The sequence below is a fragment of the Bos taurus genome, chromosome 23, assembly GCF_002263795.3.
Source record: "Bos taurus isolate L1 Dominette 01449 registration number 42190680 breed Hereford chromosome 23, ARS-UCD2.0, whole genome shotgun sequence".
Taxonomy (NCBI): Eukaryota; Metazoa; Chordata; class Mammalia; order Artiodactyla; family Bovidae; genus Bos; species Bos taurus.
In genome coordinates, this window is record NC_037350.1 from 20,434,592 (window position 1) to 20,457,729 (window position 23,138).

At 41.7% G+C, this 23,138-nt stretch overlaps 1 protein-coding gene across 1 annotated transcript in view; it reads right to left on the minus strand.

The window, feature by feature from the left end:
- The window catches only part of TNFRSF21 (TNF receptor superfamily member 21), a 63,837-nt gene that overhangs the window by 16,371 nt on the left and 24,328 nt on the right, over positions 1-23,138 (minus strand). Inside the window, exon 4 of the mRNA NM_001076911.1 lies at positions 10,249-10,514. Coding sequence (NP_001070379.1) covers positions 10,249-10,514 — 266 coding nt within the window. The remainder of the gene's footprint in view (positions 1-10,248; positions 10,515-23,138) is intronic.

Consider the following 23,138-nt stretch of genomic DNA (forward strand, 5'->3'; position numbering starts at 1 on the left):
GAAACTCGGGTTCGATGCCTGGGTTGGGAAGATCCTCTGGAGAAAGGCGTGGCAACCCACTCCAGTATTCTTGCCTGGAGAATCCCATTTTCAGAGGAGCCTGGCAAGCTACAGTCCATAGAATCACACAGAGTCGGATACAACTGAAGCGACTGAGCACGCACGCACAATTGATCAAAACAATGAAATTAACTAGTGTACAATAAAGCCTACTGCTGACTGAAATATAATTCCTTAACAGTCAGTGTATATGCTTTTGGCACTTGGGTTATAACAGATGAAGAGACAAGTCTCATGAACATAGGATGGAGAAGCCAGGCCAAAACCGAAAGATATTAAACTTTGTCTGAATATGAGTTTTGGCTTTAAAAAAACAAAATATGACATCCAGCACTGGTAATTCATGGAGAAAACAAGCTTCTTTTCATAATATTGATTCTGTTTCTCTCGAATGCACTTTTTGAGGAAGCCAGTAAGGATGTGGATTAAAGGGGCAGAAAATAGTTTTACCTCCCACTCCCCGTCTCTATCATCCACCGATAGACTCAGCCTTTTCTGAATGTAGAGACACCGTCCCAAGAAAAAAAGAAAAGCCCATTTCAAGTCCCCTGTATGGCCATTTCACAGAGGATATTCCAACATCTGGCTCACACATGCACCCCTCCTATAAAATGCCGGCATCTTGAGCGATGATTCTGTTTCTGTGTGTTTTGGTGTGTGTCTGTTTTCTTTGTTTTTTTAATATAATTTTGAAAGATTACTTTTCATTTACAGCTATTACAAAATATCGGCTGTATATCCTTTTAGCCTATCTTACACCCAATGGTTTTACCTCCCTCTCCCCATCTCTTATTTTGCTCCTCCCTGCTTCCCTTCCAAACTGCTAGTTTGTTCTCTATTATCTGTGAGTCTGATTCCTTTTTGTTGTATTCACTTGTCTGGTGTATTTTTTTAGATTCCACATATAAGTGATTTATATAGTGTTTGTCTTTCTCTGTCTGATTTATTTCACTAAGCGTAACACCCTCCAAGTCCACCATGTTGCTGCAAATGGCAAAATTTCATTCTTTTTTTTTAACGGCTGAGTGGTATTCCATTGTATATAATGTGTGTTTTCTTTTAGTATCTCTAGTGCCTAGTACAGACATTGAAACAAAATGGGTGTTCCTTTAATGTTTGCTAAATAAATTGCTTGTGTCAAACCATCCCACCTTTAAAGGCTAGGAAAGGGACTTCCCTGGCAGTCCAGTGGATAGGACTCTGTGCTTCTACTTGCAGGGAGCACACGTTCAATCCCTAGTTGGGGAACTAAGATCCTGCATGCCACGTGGTGCAACCAAACAAAAAAATTCATTAATAAAAAAGTAAAGGCTACTAAAAAAAAAAAAGAAAGAAAGCATGTCTAAGTATGTGTGTGTTAGGGAGGGAGGGTATACCCAGTCCCAAGATCCCAAGAATCTGTTTCCCAGACTTTTCTATCACCTGTCACACTTCAAATGCTTTAACATGTCTGAAATTGGGCTGTATCTAACAACTATAATTCACAATGTTTTCATTGCTTTCTTAGTGGTACCTATAATAATGGTACATACATGGCTGACACAGCTTTCAACAAAATACAGAAATATATGTTAATTCTAATACCTGTTTCTCACAGGGCCATGAAGCTTGCTAGATAAAAGCAGATGCAAAGCACCTAGACAGTGTTTGGGACACGGCAGATATGTGGCAAACACTGGTTCACTTTCTCCATAACATGCATTTACAGAAAGTAGACTGCTATTGCTTAAGTCAAAAAAGGAGTGTATGGAACTCAAATTCCAACCATAAAACAGTAGCTAAGATGTACTGAGCCCCACTAGTAGATGTCAAGTGCAGGCCTGGGCATGTACAATCATTATCTCTACTATTTACATGAGATTTCACCAGATGTTTATGAGACAAAGGTCTAATTGTTGGTTATGTCAGCTCCTTTTGCTAGTTCTTGGAGATTCAAAGTTCCAACTCCTGCACTTGATGTGAAGTGAGACACTGAAGCCTCATTCTTGTACCTTTCCTATTACAGAACAATGAACCTTCTGATAAGCTTGCTACTGAACCAAATGAAACAAAATTCCAAGGAAAATACATGTTCTTCGTAGACTCAAAAGTTTGAGAAGACCTTAGTGTAAAAAAAACAGATGGGGCTCCCTGGGCAGAAACCTCATGAGAAAGTCTTGGACAAGAAGACCAAAATATACTCTTGAAAGAAATTAGAGTCTGTCTTTAAAAAAAAAATTTTTTTTTAATAGAAATGTATACATCTGTCCTTATTTTCTAGGTATATTGTCGTGGGTTGAGTACCCTTATCTTCTGATGTTACAATTCCTCATGCACACTTCTATTACAACACTTGCCTATGCCACTAAATTGTCATTATTTGCACATGTGTCTCCATCTCGGTGAGTAAGCTGTTGAAAGGCACACACCTTTCTTCTTTACATAGTATTAGGCACACAGCTGCTGCTCTACAAAAGATTGTTGACTAACTGAATGAAACCATGGAGTATGACAATAAGTAGAATGGCCTGAAATGTCATTAAATGTCTAAAGGCTTCTTCATAGGCCTGGCTCCTTTGTACACAACCACCACCTTAAACACAAGCATTGCTCAAAGTATCTGGCCTTTCGTGTGTCAGCATGCTTTTACAGAGTCGGCTTCTCACCATACGGCAAGTTCCCCAGAACCCACAGTCACACTCTGCAAATTAAGTAACTTGACCTGAAATGACCCCCATGCAGTGGCCACATAGCAGAAGTCAGGGGCTCGATACATGCCAGTTTAGCTAACATCTCAAGGCCTTAGGACAGTAATCCCTGTTTTCTAAGAGACGGTCAACTGGCAAGTTAAGGGCAAATCTGAAAAGCCAAAAAGTCAACAGCTAACTGTACAGCTGGTATTTGCCTCCACTCGCCCTCACTATATTAAATTTCTGAAAAGAGCTGCTCTCAGACAACGTAGATCAAGACAGCTGCATCCTGTAGCTGATAAAAAAAAAATTCAGTAACTATAGTTCCCTTTTCAGCAGAAGCAGTGGTACTGTCCTCACAGACAGAATGCCAGTGCTCATCATCTCACAATTAAGATTCTCCCAGCAGATTATACAGAGCAAAACCACTCAGTCTCCAACACAGAGTCCACTATGGTTGAGAGAGAGAGAACTGTCCCTGGGACCGAGGTCTCCAATGTGGTTTCTGGAAAGGATTAAGAATTTCTAACAAAGAATCATTCTACTATATAGACATTAACCACAACAATACTGGTTTCAGATTCATCAATTCATCAATAAAACCATACATTACAGTATGGTTTTAATCTAGCTAATCTCATGAAAGGAGGGAGAGAGGGCTGAGACACCCCAAACCCTCTGCCTGATCAACACCAACCCTTTGTATTTGTGAATCTCTGGTCAAAGCAGGCAGCTAAAGTAATGCTTTATACTATTTTAAATGATTGTGGTTGTTTTTAATATGATCATTCCCTTTTATTGAAATGCAGCTGATTTACAACGTTGGGCTGGTTTCCGATGTACAGCAAAGTGATTCATTTTCACAGATACTTCCTTTCTCATATTCTTTTCCATTATGGTTTATTACGAGATATTGAATATATTAATAGTTCCCTGTGCTACATGATAGGACCTTGTTTATCATTTTTAAATGTACATAAAATTCCTTTTCCCTCCCTTTCTCAAAATGAAACTCTAAAGGAAGGCTGGGAAATTCAAATTACCACGACTTCTGAACCTAGCCAGTAAGCATCACTTTCATATCCTACGTTTTTACATCCCATAGTTTAACAAGCCATTATCTGATTTAATGCTAAAAAAAAGAAAATATACCACTTGAATTCCCATTTTAAATAGAAAAATAAGAAGCAGAGAAATCATTTGCCTAAGGTTTCCTACAGAGAAAGAAGCAAGTCCAAGATGAGGGGGGAAGAAAGGAAAACCAGTACACTGGGTAAGCCTATTTGAATATAAAAAGATCCGAAAAAAAAAAAAAAACCAGCAACAACATAAAAGGAAACCTAGAAATCCAGTTGCTCAATTCTGTATCCTTTTTCTGACAGCCCTTGAAAGAGCAGGCCGTTGTCTACATACACCATCCCCTTTGTTTCTTCACTAGAGAAAACATTCCTGCCAGCCTAGGAACACTCACTCAGGCAGTACAAGAATAAATATTTACAACTAGCTGGAATTTCCAGTTCTTGGGCACTGAATGCAGATGGCAACCCTCATGCTTAACCGTCTGCCCATCAAGCAGTCTTGAACTTGGCAGTCTCTCCCTATCCGACACAGTGACCCTTGGTGTTCAGGATTTAAAGAATCTATTGATACGTGAGTTGGAGCTGGTCAAGAACATTCTTCCATCTCTCTTGCCTCTAGAGCCTGGGAATAATTGCAGTGATTCATGGTAAACATTCACCAAGGGTTTTCTCTGGGTCACACTCACCTAATTTCACAACAGCTCAGAGGACAGGCACTAAGGGTGTTCCCATTTTCTCATGGAAAAACCGAGTCAGTGATGCCACGTATGTGACCAGGACAGGAATTTAACCCGGTACGCTCTTCACACTGACATCCTGACTTGGAGCCTTTATGTTGATAAACTGCACACCCACCAATTCCCTCCTCCCTCCCTCCTGGGTTTACTCCCTTAGATAAAAGATGTACACCTTTCTTCCCTTCAATAGCAGGTTTCTCTGTCAGCAATGACTCCGTTTTTCCTTGTCTTTGCATTGCCCAAAGTGCCTGGCATAATAGTGCCCATGCAATTTGTTATGTAATACAGATTTAAAAATAAAATTGCATCCTCTCCCTTGCTATTTAGCAGGGGAAACTTAAACTCGGGCTAGAAAGTACTGAAAGAAAAACTAACTGTCAAGTTTAAGTTCCATTTTTCCGGCTCTCCTTCAAAAACAAAGCCCAAATAATGCAATTTATTTTAGTCAGTGGGCATATTCCTGATGAAGAAAGACAGAGTTTATTGCTGGAAACCAACGCTAAGTATTCTTTAGGCCAAAGAAAAAGGATCTCAGGCAAACATGGGGAGTGAGCAACAGAAAAAAATCAGTAAGCAGGTAAATCTACATGGAGTGTGACTGTGTAAAATCATAATAATTATGCCTTTGGGAGGCTAAGAAATGTGTAGTGTTAAAATGTATGACAGTAAGTCAGAAAGAGAAAAACAAATACATAATATCACTTAATATATGATATCCAGAAAAATAATACAGATGAACATATTTGCAAAGCAGAAACAGAGACACAGGCATAGAGAATGGACATATGGATACCGGGGGACGGACTGGGAGACTGGGATTGAAATATATACACTACTGATGTTATTGTTTAGTTGCTAAGTTGTGTCTGACTCTTTGTGACCCCCTAGACTGTAGCCCACCAGGCTCCTCTGTCCATGAGATTTCCCAGGCATGAATACTGGAGTAAGCTTGCCATTTCCTTCTCCAGAGGATCCTCCTGACCCAAAGACTGAACTGTATCTCTTGCACTGGCAGATGGATTCTTTACCAGGAGCCACCAGGGAAGCCCATACACTATCGATACTATTAAAATAGATAACTAATGAGAAACTGCTGTATAGCATAGAGAACTCTACTTAGGGATCTGTGGTGACCTAAATGGGAAGGAAATCCAAAAAAGAGGGGATATAACTGATTCATTTTGCTGTACAGCAGAAACGAACACAACATTGTAAAACAATCATACTCCAATAAAAATTATTAATAACTTAAAAAAATAAAATGTATGACAACAAAACACAAGAGGGGGATAAATATGTTTAAAGTCTTTTAGGGCTGTTGTGTTTTCTGGAAAATAATAAAAAGTACACATTTATAAAACAGTTCATAATTTAACTGTGTGTGGTAATCTCTGGGGTATCCATTAAAAGTAAAGTAAAAAGAAAAAAAAAAGTGTACCTAAGAAGTTAATGAGAGGAAAAGTAGAATAATAAAAACACCCTATTTACAAGAAAGGAAAAGGGGAAGAGAACAGATAAGACAAATATAAAAAATAATAAGATGGTATATTTAAACCCAAATATATGAGTAAAGAAAGCATTTTTAAATTACATTAAAAAATGTTACCACACTGAAATTTTCTTAACAACAAAACTATTAGAATAGATTTTTTTAAACCTTCAATATATTTACTTACAAAAGGCTTTCTTTATAAGACACAGGAAAAAAAAGTTAAAGGATGGAAAAAAGAGACAACATACAATTTGGAAAGTTGTATTAGGCTTTTGTTTTGTTTTTTAAAGAGTTCTGGCAAAATCCCAGTAATTTCCAACTACTGTCCTTTGCCGATTCTCTCAAAAGTTCATGCCTGGGACGGAAAGAATAGAGATGATTCTGGAAGGCTGGGGTCCATTTTCTTATTGAACTTGAAAGAAGAGCATCCTGAGAAACTCAGGCCACACTTCAGATAAGAAAAGAGTCAGGCAGGTGAATGAAAAAACAAACTGTGATACACCCAGACAATGAAACAGCACTAAAAACAAATCCGCTATCAAGTCATAAACAGACGTGCAGGAAGCTTAAATGCAGACGCCTGAGTGAAAGGCGTCAATCTGAAAAACACCCCATGACTCCAACTACACGACATTCTGAAAAAGGCGAAACTGTAAGAGACGCTGAAAAAGCTTAGTGGTTGATGGGGGAGGTGTGGGGAGTGGGGAAGAGAGAAATGGGTAAACCATGGGGAACTGTTTGGCCAGTGAAAATATTCTGTGTGATAATGATGGACATGCGTCATTTACCCAGACCCACAGGACTGTACAGCACCAAGAGTGAACTCTAAGGCAAACTATGGACTTTGGGTGATTATGATATGTCATTATAGGTTCCCTCTTGGTAGAAACTCTTTTGACGGACACCCCTGATACCCCTCTTTTGACTGATAACTGATAATGGTGAATGAGGGGGAGGCGGTGCATGTAACTTCCCTCTCAATTTTGTTTTAAACCTAAAACTGCTCTAAAAAATGGTCTTTAAAAAAATTCAAAGAACAGTACACCATAAAGTAAATTGTACTTATAATTTGTTAATGCATAATTTTGTTTTTAAGTCAGACTCTGGATGTGTTTAATACATAAATGGCTAATAGGCCACCAAGGTTAATAATGGACCAGCTGTTCCTGACAGAGGTAACCAAAAGGAACACCAGGACCAATCCTCTGAGTGGAACATAACATAGGTGTTCTCAGGCTCATGAACAGGAAAAAAACATTAACCATTTTAAACACACACACAAAGTCATTTTCACACATTAAGAGCCCATTAACTCCTGGGGCAAAGTCTCAAATTGCCAGCAATACCACCATACACACAGAATACAAATCCACCAGAAAATGGAAAAACTAAGTCTCAATTAGGCCCCCTGTGTTCTCTGATTCTCTTGTTTGACTCCACAAATCTGAGAGATAAACTAGGAACAAGCTGCACCATTAATAAGAGCTGGCAACCAGAAATCCATGCTCACTGGCTATTAAAATTAGAATCGTAGCTGGGTCCACAACACTGCCAGACAATGATGGACATAGTTAACACATGGAACAAGAAGCTTCTGCCCTCTCAGCCTTCATCCCTAAATGCGGGCCAGACGAGAACCAAGGAGAAAGCTACAGAATGTTTGAGTGCTGGTGTCTCTTAAAAAAGAACAAAAAATAGACACTAAAATATTTTATATATATGGAGGAGATGTGAACAAGGAAAAAACTACTCTCCCTGACATGCAGTCTCCTCCATGGAGTCTGCATCTTTGGGCCCGCCTTTCCCAGGACCTAGGACAGAGCCTGGAATAAAGCAAGTGCTCCGTTGATGGAACTCAATGGAACCATCAGAGAAACATACCAAGGTTACTTGCCAAGGTCACCTGGTGTAGACGATACTCCACTACCGTCATCACCAACCCCAAAAAGAAAGTACTTTAAAGACTAGGAACAAATTCTAAATGACTGCTGAGTGTACACAGAGCAAGAGGACACAGATGTGCAGAAACCAAAAACGAAATAAGTTTTAGGCAAATCTGACCGAACATCGCAAACCTCAGCCAGTCCTCCCAAGAAAGAATGGATTGGCACATAAACCACTGTTGGCTCTTCCTCGATTAAAACGAGGATGGCTCCCTCTTTCAAGTTAGCACAGTAAAACAAAGCCCTACCTATCTTTCTCGTGGGTCCTTTCAGCTGTCATTTTTTTAAATGTTTTAAATCACAAAATAATATTTTCATTATAAAAAATAATTTTAAAAATCACTTCTCATTCTACTGCCTAAATTTAATAGAATATTAGCATTTATGCTTTTTCATTTTCCTGTGTTTATATTTGTTTTTTCTAGTCAGAAACCTCCTTGTGAACCCTTAACAATACCTCGTGATCATCCTTCCACATTATTAAATATTCCATTTAACCAAATCCTATCACTGCATCAATTATATTTTCTCTTTTTTGGAGGCAATATCAAGGTGATCCAGTGACTTATTCCCAAGTATCTAAATCCTTCTTCAATCTGCTGCTTGCCCTGACAGTTCTTTCCTTAAAGCTGAGACTCCAAGGAAGCACAATGTTTTGCCTCCTGAGTCCCTTTGTTTGAACTGCAGTCTTTTATTTAATTGGAGGCCAAGCATCTCCTTTTTCTTTCCCCAAATCCAGCTACTCAAAGCCTTGTTTTAGTTGAGAACCATACTTAATTGAGATGGTTTCTCAGAAAGTCAAAAGACACCGTGTGTGCCTTTGAATGCTTACCCCTGCCTCTATTAGTAAATCTTTTTTTCTGAACTTCCACATTTCAAAGGAGTTAAAAATACACCGAGATTGTAAAGTAATAATCCTTCAATTAAAAATAAATTTTAAAAAGTATACTAGGAGCTTTAAAGACTATCTTCAGAGTCAATTAGCACCAACGAACTTTTATCCAGTCAGTCACTTAGATAAAAGATTCACCTGATGAATGTTTATTTCAATAATGAAGTACACTGCTAGTATAGAAAGATGAAGGCATTGGGACTTCTTAAATATATAAAATTGAGTCCCTTGATACACAAATGTGGTGCAGAATGATAGCAGATTAGAGTGGACCAGGGAAAAAACTCTCTCCCTCACTCTTTTAGGTAATGAGTTTAGACCACTGGAAAAGAACACAGGCAGAATGGTCTTTTAAATTTTAAGTGGTTTTTATCAAGTCTCAGCAGCAGTGTTTTTCCTTGAGAATACATTGCAAAACTTCAATCGAAATCTGAGAACTATGATTCAATAGCCAAATTTGTAGTTAATTCACAGCCTTTCAGAGAAGTACTTTATGATTAAGGAAGGGCTAAGTAAATACATCATAACTGTAACTGTGCTATGTATAACACCTTCAGTAGGTCAGGTATTTTATATACTTTACTCCTAGAGTCTTAATGAACTCGGGTAAGAACTGAGATAACAGAGGCAGAGAAAGTTGAAGTGAAACATACTTGGTCACTCAGCTAGTGTCAGAACCAGGGTTCCTATCCCGTGCTTCCTGATGCCAAAACGGGGCTCATGGACCAACGACTATAAATAAATCACCCTCCCAGGTCCCATCAGTTTCATCTGAGACACTGATTGGACAAGCCCAGGGAGAAATATCAATCTTGTTACTAAACACTGCCAGCCCCACCTGCATCCTCGCGGTTACTTGGTGATACGAGGGAGCCTTCTTAAACCACATCACTGAAAACATCAGCTGTTAGAGGAAGGGAATAGAAAAAAGTCTTCCTTCTTGCTTTTGTTCAAAGTGTGTTATGCAAAATGAAACCGTAAATTGGGGAAAAAAGGGAATAGATCTAGATGTACAGTTTGATGCCAGAATCCATCCCAAAGGCAAACATTCTCAGTTTTGTACATTAGAAGCACTTGTAGGGCTTTTAAATATACTGATTTCTAAAAGTACTCGTTCTGAGTCCTGTCCTCAGAAATTCTAATTTGGTCTACAGTGAGGTCCAAGTACCAGAATTTTTTAAAAGTTCTCTAGATGATTAATGGGAAACCGCTTAGAAGCACTGCCCTAGAAGAGGTGTGTGTGTGTGTGTGTGTGTGTGTGGTGTGAAGCTTAATAGCAACGAGCAGTTCTTTTCTCTTCTGACATATACCTGGTAAAATCTGGAGCTCAGGGACCTAAAGGTTAGTGGGAAGGACAGACAGCTGGGCTGCGTTACCTGGGCCGTGTCCTCCATGAGGCCACGGATCTTCTCCACCACATCGTTGCGCCGGTGCTGGCGCAGGGCGCTAATTAACTGGGCCAGGCTGGCCTCGGGGCCCCGGATGGTCCAGTGCTGAAGCGCTGCGTAGGCGCGCTCGTGGTCTGCCGTGTACCCGTTGGAGAAAGCGGCCACCTCCCTCTCGCTGGCATTGCACAGAAACTGATAGATATCCTTCCACTGGCTTCCCACTTGGGCTGCTACCAGCTTCAGGATGTCAATACCTATACCAGACACAAAACAAAATAAAGAAAAAGTACAGAAACATGAGGGCTTTATAGAAGGCTGTTCTGGTTTAACAAACTTAAAGAAGCATGCTTTCCCATGCTCTAATCAAGGGAGTGCAGTGTCTTCTAGAAGCGCTTGGCATACGCCACCCATCCTTGGGATGAGTTAGCCCACCTTCTGCAAACGTCACCTCAGGAAAGTGGAACCAGAAGAAGGAGCAACCTGGAAGAATAATAAATCACCCCTTAAAGATGTTTTGAAAGCCAAACTCAAAGTACTCAAGGTGAGTCCTTTATTTGCTGCTAAAAACTGGAATCAAATAAACAAGAGGCTCCCAGATGAAAAGAAAAAAACGGTGACTTCATGAAATCTAGAAAAAGGTAAGTCACAGGTTCAAACTGCAGTGGAGTTAATCCAGCACTGTCTGGGTAAAGGGTGTTGAGAGTTGAGGCTATGGTGTCCAATACACAAACTGACAAAACACCCATCTGATCCAGTCCAATTCCTTCTCACGCTTTAAAATACTGTAAGGCAACTTTCTCATCTATTATTATTCAGTCTCCTAAGTTGACTTGCACAGTTATAATGAAGACAACAGCAAAATGACAGTATAATAACAATAGCTATTATCTTCCAGATATTATGTGAAGGCATTAGCTCCTGGAACATTTTTATAAAGTATTAACATTTCAATTGTCTGGGTTTAAAAAAAAAAAAGAAAAGTAAGATAATTTGCCCAATATCACAAAGGTTGGATTTTGAACCCAACTCACTGGATACCGAGTCATTCTAGCTCATTGGTTACTTGTAAACCCGTCACCGTGGATCTGTAGTTCCCAGATCTGATGATCAGAGTGTAAAATGCCAAAATCAAATCTTGGGGTCTGATAACTAGGATAAGCACCTGCATCCACCTGCTGTGAAGTAGGGGCTTCCCTGCATGGCAAAATTTGGTGTCCTCCTCTATAAGGCACCATCTCTCTGCAATTATGCATTGGCTTTGCCCAAATTTATCCAATATAACCCCACAGTAAGGGCTCTGGTAGTTACTACGACAGGTGAATGAGTCCTCTGAGTCAACACCATATCGTTCAATAGCCATACTCACATGCCCAGATACCAGAGTTATTATAGCTAACAATGTCGGCTAACTGTAGCTAGCAAAGATGATGTGGTGTATACACACACGGTGGAATACTACTCAGCCATAAAAAATGAAATAGTGCCATTTGAGCAACATGGATAGACATAGAGATTATCATACTAAGTAAGTCAGAAACAGACAAATAACATATGATACCACTCATATATGGTATCTAAAATATGACACAAAAGAACTTAGTTACAAAACAGATTCACAGATGTAGAAACAAACTTATGGTTACCAAAGGGGAAAGGGAGTGAGGGAGGAATGGATTAGGAGTTTGGGATTAGCAGATACAAACTACTATATAAAAAATAGATAAGCAACAAGGTCCTACTGTATAGCATAGGGAACTATATTCAGTACCTTGTAATAAACCGCAATGGAAAAGAATCTGAAAAAGAATATATATGTGTCACACTGAATCATTTCATTGTACTCCAGAAACTAACACAACATTGTAAATCAACTATACTTCAATTTTTAAAATAAAAATCTTGGGAAAAAGTCTTTAAAGCATTTACTACTCAAAAAAAAAAAAAAAAAAAAAATGGAGTCAAGTTCCCAAGTGAAGCTTGGGGAAGAAAGCAAAGGAAGAAGAGTTTACCAGGATGGTTAATTGAATTTTTCAATTAACTAGAAGTTAGTCAGGAGGGAAAAAAACAAAACATTTTTTGCTCCAAGTAAAATAAACTATCCATTTGTGCCTAAGAAGAGAGCACTAAGAATTCCAGAAGTGTCCTTGTAAATGGAAGACTCTGTGGTTTGCACAGCCATGGAAACCCTTCCTCAGTCACAGCGTGCCACTGAGGCAGATGACTTGGAAGACTGTGAATATCCTGAACCAATCCCCCGAAAATGGTTTCAGAAAGTAAGTGCCTGGTAGCAGGCTGCTTTCTTGAAAACTGTAAAACTGGGATACCACACTTTGAGAAATGACTGTACTTCTCACACTATTTTCCCTGGCGGTGTGAAATACTCTTGAACCCACTGCTTGTTAGTTTTCATAGCAATCATTTAGCGATACATAGCTTTTGATTTCAAGCAAACAGACTCCTCAAAAAAAAAAAAAAAAAAAAAGTCCTATTTAAAACCCCGCAGGTAACTTTCAGAAGCAAACCAGTTATTTGTGGTTGATGTAGTCGATTCTTCCAAACACCAAAAGGCTGCTTCGTCCCTGAATCTTAATGTAGGTCAATTCGAGGAAGGCCCACAGTGTCTTGCATGGAAACACGACTGTGTTTTCTTGTACGTGGGACCTTTGCTTAAATCTTCGTGATGCCAGCGACAGTGTGGCTTTGGGCAAACCACTAACTGTCATGTTCATTTCCTCATTTGTACAGTGGAGATACTCAGGACGGTCCCTGGGGATCAGCTGATTAACATTTTCTATAGAGTCGATTTATTTTTGGAAGTACCCTATCATTATAAATGCTCCATACACTGAGCACTACAACTTAAGACAAAATGCATTTCTGATGCAAACACACAGGCTTTATGGAGTAATTACAGAGTTTAAAAGGCTTACGCTTAACAATAGCTCCTTCTTCTGAAAGCCAGCATTTATACTTTTTTTTCAGCCACAAAAATTACAAAAAAAAAGAGGAAAACACGAAGAATGGGTTCAATGAGATTTTCCTTCAACTAAGATTGACTGGAAGCTAAATTTAAGGACCATGAATCAGGTTTCACCTTATTCTTCTACTATGTAAACATGGAGTCAACTCATGTGAACCAGCCTGGCCCCTCCCACTGCAGAGCTGATAAAGACAAAGATGGCAGAGGCAACCACTAGCTCTGGAGACCCCAGCCTCTCAGCCTAGCACAGGATTACAGACCACCACAGAAGAAGACCACTCTGAACTAGCCCATGACTCTAGATGTACCTTGCCCAATCCCACCATCGCCACCAAAGGGAAAAGAAAAACCTGCAGAGTATTTCAAGAGTATTCACTGGGCAGCCACTGTGTGCTAACTGTTTGCTGGAGACTGAAAGCCCTTGTGAGATTTTAAGACAAAGAGTTTAGCACCAAGAAAATGAAGTCAAGCCGATGGAGCACAAAATTTGATGGGATCTGAAAGTGTTCTTTGTTTAGAAAAAAAGTTTCAGGCAAAATCAGTAATGCAAGTATAGGAAATGCAGTAGAATGATTAACTGAGATCACTACCTCTGGGGAGGGAGGGGGGCATTACTGGACAGGTGCACAGAGGGGACTTCAAAGGTATCCACAAGGTTCAACTTCCAAAGCTGCATGGTGGGAGAACAGGTCTTTGTATTTTATTACTGTACTTGATATTTATTTTTATTATTCCTTTTAAAGCTATATATGTAACATATATATATAACACTTCTACAGACATGTATTCATATACAACTCATATATACACATACTATTATGTGGGATATATAAATTTTCTTTAAGTGTTTAATTTTATTGGTGAGGAATCTCATGGAGTAAGACTAGAGACTAGTTTTAAGGCTGCCTAGCTAGCTCGGAGAAGGCGATGGCACCCCACTCCAGTACTCTTGCCTGGAAAATTGCATGGACGGAGGAGCCTGGTAGGCTGCAGTCTATGGGGTCGCAAAGAGTTGGACACAACTGAGCGACTTCACTTTCACTTTTCACTTTCATGCATTGGAGAGGGAAATGGCAACCCACTCCAGGGTTCTTGCCTGGAGAATCCCAGGGACAGGGAGCCTGGTGGGCTGCCGTCTATGGGGTCATATGGAGTCAGATACGACTGAAGCAACTTAGCAGCAGCTAGCTAGTGGTACCCCTGCTGTGGATCATATGGAATGTGGTGTCATAGAGGAACATTATTATTCACTTGAATTCTGCTCCTAGGGCACAGCCCACATATGAATGCACTCAGGGTTGGCCATGATGTGTGTGCTTCTTCCTGGCCTGTTATTACTGACCAAGCAGATGCTGGGAAAGTTTTTCTCTGAGGATACCAACTGTAGTTCTTTAAACTACGGTCCCTTTAAAAAAAAAAAAAAGGAAGTTTCAGCAAGCTTTTTCTGTACAGGGCGAGAGTAAATACTGAGAACTATACAGTCTCTGCTGCAGGTTCTCAATTCTGTTGTTAGGTGACAGCAGCCATAAGCAACACAAACGAGCCCATGTGCTGGTAGCAGTTTAAACTGCTTTAAACCAGGACGTACGGAATGAAAACAGCGAAGAGACGAATGTGTTTAAGCATAAGCTTTTTGCTGGTACTACATTCTCATCAGTTACAAGACTGAAGTATCAAATGGCAAAAAGACTTAGAGAAGCACTGTGTGAAAAGAAACACACACACAAAAATGAAAGTTCCTACTGCAATGATTAACCTCACTGTGAAATGCTAGTGAAATTGAGATTGAGACCAAGTCCCTGCTTGGCAGGGCGCCCTGGTCATCTGTCCATCAGAGTTCGGAGAATTTTCACTGAAGACAGTCACTAGGCGTTAAATCAATCTCAACTTGTTTAGCCGAACTTCTTTTTCCTTAGGTTGAAAAGCAATATAATTGTCAACCCATCAAAGTGCTGACTGATGGGCAATGAGGTTAACTTCGCTTTTCTTGTGTTTGCAGGTCCTGGAGCTCTGGGGGATGGTAGAAGTTTCTAAAGAAGTAACTGAAGGAGTCAAGTCCTATAAACCAGGGGATGTACTAGCCAGGGGCTGCATCTGAGAAGGTGGGCCTGGCCCAAGGGAAATGGCTTGTGATTTTTAAGGCGCAAGAAGTAGAAAGATCACAAATGTATAAATCCCAAGATATGATTTCAAACTCTATGACCTGTTAGTTGTGTGACTTTGGGGCAAATGACTTATAAGATTTCAGTGTCCTCATCAGTAAAATGAAAATACCACTTCTTATTTCATAGGCCGGATAAGGAGATGGATGGGGTCAAGTGTTAAAACTATAAAGCACCTTGCTTCTCCTTCCTCTGTTTCTTCCACTTCTGGACCAGGGTCACTGGAGCAACGAATCTGAAAGGTAGGAGGAGTTCTACAAAGACAGAGGCTGTTAGCACCAGGATCACGGGCACTGGACGATGAAGACAGGCTCCAGCATCCCAACCTCCTGGGTTTCTTGAAATCTCTCTAGTATATGTCCGAAGGGGCATCATTGCACAAGACAATAGCCACCCACAGAAAGGGACGGGTGAAAGGTCAATGCCGCCTCCCCTGCCACTCGCAGAGTATCAAGACAACACTCGGGGGCTCCCTCTTCTGAGTGAGCAGAATGCCCAGCTCCACCCTGAGGAAGCTCAAGAAAAAGGGATGAGGTTATCATGAAAGACACAGTATTTTCCCAAACATTATAAAACCCTGAGTTAGATATGATCTGGGTGACAATCCTCTCTGGAGGCTCATTTCTTTTCAAGCTTCATGTCAATGCCAGCATGCAAGAAAGGGTTTGTCCTCTTTTAATAACAACCCGAACTGACTTTTATAAAGAAAGTATTAAAGCTCTGTTCTTTTGGAGATAAACATCTGAAATGAGTGCCATCATTAAGAAGCCACTGTAAAGCCTTCCCTGGAAGAGACACAAGAAACAGTGATGAAAGAACTGGAGGAAACAGAGGTCGTGTGGACCCCACGATACAGCCCTCTGAATTTCATGCTACACAACCATGAAGTACAGGAGTGAGTACATCGAAGGGATGAATGTGTTTAGTATAAGCTTTTTGCTGGTACTACATTCTCATCATTTAAAAAGATTTCCACTGTATCCCCCATCCTTGTGAAATGTATAGCAGTTCTCATTATCCTTCTAGAAAAAGAAGTGGGGGAAGAGGAGGGACAAATAATGAAAAAACTCTCATGGAGGCAATTAGTACACAAACTCTTCCCAGGACAGATGACTCCACAGTTATCCCTGTGCTGGTTTCTACACACACACACACACACACACAGACACACATACACACACAGTCTCCTGAGACATACATGTCTCAGGAAAACAGGACACATGAGCTCAAAACCACTTCACTTCTACCCCCAGCCTGACTCCTGACCCCAAACATGCTCTTCACCAACACATGTTGTAAGCTCAAGTTTGCCAACAGCAGACACAGGGCAAAGACGGACACAACACAGATAATGTTTGTATAGCAATGGAGGTCAAGTTCAGAAATCTGAATAAAAGCCTAGCTTTAGCATTCCATGATGCCCTATGCAACGGTCATGTTCTCAGAGATGCCTTTTCTGGACCTCTTTTGCCTGAGCCCCATGCCTGCTCTCATCACCATGATCCCCACTAACTCCCGGAACCTAGCAATAATAAAAAGTACAATGAGTGTCTCTGAATGAATGAATGGGAGCCATTTTGTCATCCCGTCCCTCTTGCCTAAACTGCTCACCCCCACCATTTATCATCCCCTTAGTCTGTAACTTAAACCCCTGAGAATGTGAGGGACCAAAGGCTATCACATCCTTGCTGTGTGGTCTGGCCAGATCGACAGTCTTTATCATGATCAGAAGTTAGGCCAACGTGTGGCTTTCAGTGAGGGGAACCCAGGCTTCCCGGCACAGGAACCCAGGTATTGTGCAAGAACCTCTCCCTCTGCCAGGGGTTCCATGGAGGGTGGTCCACTGTTTGCACATCTGAGCCCAGAGCTCATGAGGCAAAGAGGTCCCACCAGGGTGGAAACCCCCTCCAGAGATAAGCTATCCAAGTCACGGTCTGTCTGGCCTGATAACACAGTAAATGCTCCTAAAAGCAGACACCGCACACATGAATGTGTTTTGCAGTAACCAGCATGTCATAGGACGGTTAGAACATGCTCTATCGGGACTTCCCTGGCAATCCAGTGGTTAAGACTCTGTGCTTCCACTGCAGGGGGCACAAGTTCAATTTCTGGTGGAGGAGCTAAGATCCCGCATGGTCAAAACATAAAAATAAAAACACACTGTGTCTACAATGATCACTCCCAAAAGCATCACACGGAAAACTGCTTCATCCACGCCGGGAACTTGGTTTGCCCCAAGTTAAAAATACTCCTTCCCTGTGGAGGTGAAAAGCTGGGGGAACTGTTTCGATTTCATTTGAAACCCTAACGTGGTTTCCAAGGCAGAATTCATCACTATTTTGTTGGAGGTTCAATGGGCAATCATTACAAGCTCAGATGAATCTAGGGAGCCGCTAAAAACCACCGTGCAAAGGTCTCGTGGTTTATGGAGGAACTGTTTACCAAGGGCAAACTCTGTCAAGACAGTAGATGGTTTTCCAGATGGAAGATATCAATTTCACTGAGGCTGTGAGAACAACTAATAACCTTTTCTTTCATTTCTCAGAGGAACACACACACAAAAAAACACAAAGCCAAAAATGCCCTCTTCCTTTATCTTAGCCTGTATCTAAAGATGCTGATTTATTCATTCAATAAAAATGCATTGAGCTCTTACTGAGCACCAGACACAATTCTAGGCACTGGGCAGTGGCAATGAATGAAGCAACACAAAATCCTTCCCTGGTGAAGCCTACATTCAGTTGGGGGATACGGGAAGTAATGAAATTCCATGTGTTAGACAGCCAGCCAGGAGAGCTAGGGAAGAAAAGAAAGCAGAGGGAAAGCGATGGAGCAGGCTGGGCTGCAATTTTAGATACGGGCCTGCTCCCTGGTATCTCAGAGAAGGGTCCACTGAGCTAACGTTGGAATCAAGCCCTAGAGGTGAAGGAGTGAGCCCTGTGGGAGAACACCAGATGCGAAGGGAGGAAGGGTGTTGACCCGTACACTGAAGGGCAGGAAGGCCGGTGTGGCTGGAGCAAGTGAGCCATGGGGAACATGGTAGGCACTGGAGGCTGGAGCTGACTGGCTGGCAGGGGAGCACAGATCACACTGGGCCTCCAGGCTGCTGCTGTGCATGCAAAGGAAAGTCACTGGGGTCTTTGACTTGTCAATGACACGAATGACACTATCTGACTTACATCGAACAGGATCACTCTGGCCATTGTGTCAAGAATAAACTAAAAGGGCCACAGGCAAAAGCAGAGCAACCAGTTAAGATGTCAAGGCAATGATTCAGGAGAGAGGTGACAGTGGCTTGGGCCAGGGTGGTGGCTGTGAAAAGGAGGGGAAATGGTCAGCTTCTGCATCTGTTTTGAAGGTAGAGCAGGTGGGATTGGCTAATGGATCTAATATGGGGTGAGAAAGAAGGAAAGGAGTTAAGGATGACTCTAACACGCATGAGTGCTCAGTCGTATCCGACTCTTTGCAACCCCATGGACTGCAGCCCACCAGGCTTTTCTGTCCTTGAAATTCTCCAGGCAAGAATACTGGAGTAGGTTGCCATTTCCTACTCCAGGCGATCTTCCCAACCTAGGGATGACTTTAAGGTTCTGCTTTAATCAGGGGGAAGACTGGAGGCGCCATCTTCTGCACTGGGTAACTGATGTGGACTGGATGGTTCAGGATTCAGATTTTCCCAACTGAAGTGGGAGGTGCCTATTGGACATCTGGGTCCGTCAGGCAGGTGGGAGGCATTCTGCCTGAGTTCAGGTGCAGGATCCAGGCTGGGAAGATGCACTTGGAAATGAGCAGCGGATAAATGGTATGTAAAGCCATGGGTCACCCAGGGAGGGAATGTGTGCAAATGGAGCCTGCTCTCCGTTATTCAGAGGTGGGGTCCAAGAGGAGGACCTAGCCAAGGAGTTGAAGAAGGAACAGCCAGAGCTGTGGGAGGAGACCCAAAGGAAGGAAGAAAGGAACCCAGGGAGCCAACAGGCCATAGCGGAAAACTCAGAACTGAACAACGCAGTTACAATCAGGCTGTCAGACTTCATGGAGAAGAGGCAGGACTGGGGCTAAAAGATTGCCACCATATTTTAGACATTCTAAGATATCTGAAAGCACTTTTTAAAAATTGCAGTACAGCTGATTTATAATATTTCAGGCATACAGAAAAGTGATTCAGATACACAGACAGGCTGACAGATAAGACAGATACTCTTTTTCAGATTCTTTTCCAGTATAGGCTATTACAAGATATTGAATATAGTTCCTCGTGCTATTTGGTAGGACCTTATCATTTATCTATTTTATATATAGTGAAAGTCACTCAGTTGTTTCTGACTCTTTGCGACTCCATGAACTCTATAGTCCATGGAATTCTCCAGGACAGAAAACTGCAGTGGGTAGCTTTTCCCTTTTCCAGGGGATCTTCCCAACTCAGGGATCAAACCCAGGTCACCCACATTGCAGGTGGATTCTTTCCCAGCTGAGCCACAGGGAAGCCCTATATATAGATAGTAGTGTGTATCTGTTAATCTCAAACTCCTAATTTATCCCTCACTCACCCCTTCTCCCTTTGGTAACCACATTTATTCTCCATATCTGTGAGCCTGTTTTGTAAATAAGTTCATTTGTATCATTTTTTTAGATTCTACATATAAGTGATATGTTTTTAATCAATGCCTTTCCATAGCTCAGTTGCAGTTTTTTGTTTTTTTCCTTATTTTCCTTATAAAATAACAGTGCATCCACAATCAGTGGCATCTTTAATTTGACAAAATATAGTAAGAATTTTTTTAATTTGTAAACTTGAACCCACCTACTTTTTACAATTTGACATATTAGCAACCCAACACATCAAATTCTGTACACACATTACAAGGGTAATAACTAATTACTCATGAAGAGCAATCAACAGAATTCTAGCAACTCTTCCTCCTCTGCAAAATCTGCTTACATAAACCTGACCAGGTTGATTCAAGGACACTCACTGGTAAGGAACTTTTTTTCCCTGCTTGTATTTTAGCCCTACGTGGTGAAAATGCTGATGTGTTTTTCCAGTATCCCAAATAGCTTAAATTCAAAAACTGTTAGTTAGATAAATGAGAGACTAAAATATACATCAAAAACAAATATGCTCAGTAGCTCAGTCGTGTCTGACTCTTTGGAACCCCAGGGACTGTAGCTAGCCAGGCTCCTCTGTCCATGGGATTTTCCCAGCAAGAGTAACAGGAGTGGGTTGCCGTTTCCTCCTCCATAAAACATAAATACCTGTCCTCTAAAGTCTAGAGGAAGAAGTCACCATAGGGTGGGCCTGGGAAGGACAGCAGCCTTCCAAGAGCAAAGGCCACACCTCCCTCCACTCTGCACGAGGTAATGCTTTTGAAGTTGTCAGGGTAAGAGGCTTTTCTCCTACAATGGCTGTGTGTGCTTTATAATTCTCAAACATCCTAGAATCCACCGAAAGGTGCCGTCTGCTGGAAATAGCATTACTGGAAGCAGAGGTGGCAAAGACAGAGGGTGGAGAGTTGGGGACTGGAAAGCAGCCCGCCTGCTCCTGCCTATTCCCCGTGAGATGACTGCAGCCCTAAGGACACAGCAAGGACTGGGCAGCCTCGTCAATGGAAGAATCTGCTCCCTTCAGCCCGGCTCCCCGGTGTTTACACTTCAAGTCTACTTCCCATAGGAAATTTGGGCTGACAGACAGGATGACTGTCTGGAATCTGGAGTCCAGGAGGCTTCTGGCAAAGCAAGGAAGGTTTCTTGGTTGCAGCTGCTGCTACTGCTGCTGCCATCCAGGGCTGAGAAAAGCACTACCAAGTTCAACAGATGTGAGCTCCTATGAGCACAACTCCATCACCTCGGACTTCTTTGAAACAGCTTTTCTGTTTCCAAACGGCCCTCAGAGCCTGCAGCCCTTGGGTACCTGGTTTGAGAATGCTTCTACTGCAAGCGATCCAAGAAAAAGGGAAAAGGAGGAAATCGGAGTGGCTTCCGTGGAGGCAAACTCATTACTGATGACAATTTTATGGTTGTTTTATTTCAGAACAAGTTGGGTTTTGCGAAGGGAAGTAAATTTTTCTTGATTGGGCATGGTAAAAAAAAAAAGTCAACCACAGAAACCTAGAAATTTCTAACACTGGAAAAATTAAAATCCAGATTTTTTTATAAATCCAGACTCTGAGAATCAGAGAGCAGTGTCCACAGTCAGATCAGTGCCTGAGATTAAAACCTGGCACTATTTCTTTATAGCTGTGTGACCCTGGGCAAGTGACTCTCCGAACCTCGGTTTTCCCACCAGTTAGAACTGGACATGAAACAACAGACTGGTTCCAAATAGGAAAAGGAGTACGTCAAGGCTGTATATTGTCACCCTGCTTATTTAATTTATATGCAGAGTACATCATGGGAAACACTGGGCTGGAAGAAGCACAAGCTGGAATCAAGATTGCCAGGATAAATATCAATAACCTCAGATATGCAGATGACACCACCCTTATGGCAGAAAGTGAAGAGGAACTAAAGAGCCTCTTGATGAAAGTGAAAGAGGAGAGTGAAAAAGTTGGCTTAAAGCTCAACATTCAGAAAACGAAGATCATGGCATCCGGTCCCATCACTTCATGGGAAATAGATGGGGAAACAGTGGAAACAGTGTCAGACTTTATTTTTCTGGGCTCCAAAATCACTGCAGATGGTGACTGCAGCCATGAAATTAAAAGACGCTTACTCCTTGAAAGGAAAGTTATGATCAACCTCGACAGCATATTCAAAAGCAGAGACATTACTTTGCCAACAAAGGTCCATCTAGTCAAGGCTATGGTTTTTCCAGTGGTCATGTATGGATGTGAGAGTTGGACTGTGAAGAAGGCTGAGTGCCGAAGAATTGATGCTTTTGAACTGTGGTGTTGGAGAAGACTCTTGAGAGTCCCTTGGACTGCATGGAGATTCAACCAGTCCATTCTGAAGATCAGCCCTGGGATTTCTTTGGAAGGAATGATGCTAAAGCTGAAACTCCAGTACTTTGGCCACCTCATGCGAAGAGCTGACTCATTGGAAAAGACTCTGATGCTGGGAGGGATTGGGGGCAGGAGGAGAAGGGGACGACAGAGGCTGAGATGGCTGGATGGCATCACCGACTCGATGGACATGAATCTGGGTGAACTCCAGGAGTTGGTGATGGACAGGGAGGCCTGGCGTGGTGCAGTTAGTTCATGGGGTCGCGAAGAGTTGGACATGACTGAGTGACTGAACTGAAGTGAAAATGGTGATGGCAGTAGCTCACCTCATAGGGTTAAGAAAATTAAGTTAAACTTATAAAAATGTTTAGAACAGGATATGGCATTCAGTAAGGATGATAGCCCGCCAGACTCCTCTGTCCATGGGATTTCCTGGGCAAGAATACTAGAGTGGGTTGCCATTTCTTTCTCCAGGGGATCTTCTCGACCCAGGGATCAAACCAGAGTCTCTTGTGTCTCCAGCATTTGACAGGTGGATGCTTTACTGACGAGCCACCACGTAAGCCCAAGGACGGTACCAGTCATTGTTAAAGAAAAGTAGACAATGAAAACTTAATGGTGGCAGAAACCTTTCTTATAAGGTTAGAAAATCATATTAGAAAGTCACAGTTTATTTGGGTGATTTGCACCCCAAATCACCTCAAGATCTTGCCTGTGTGGGTAGTAGCAAACACCCCCTAGTCCCACTTCAGAGAAACATGTAAAGTGGAAAAGTACTCATTATTGAATTCCTAATGC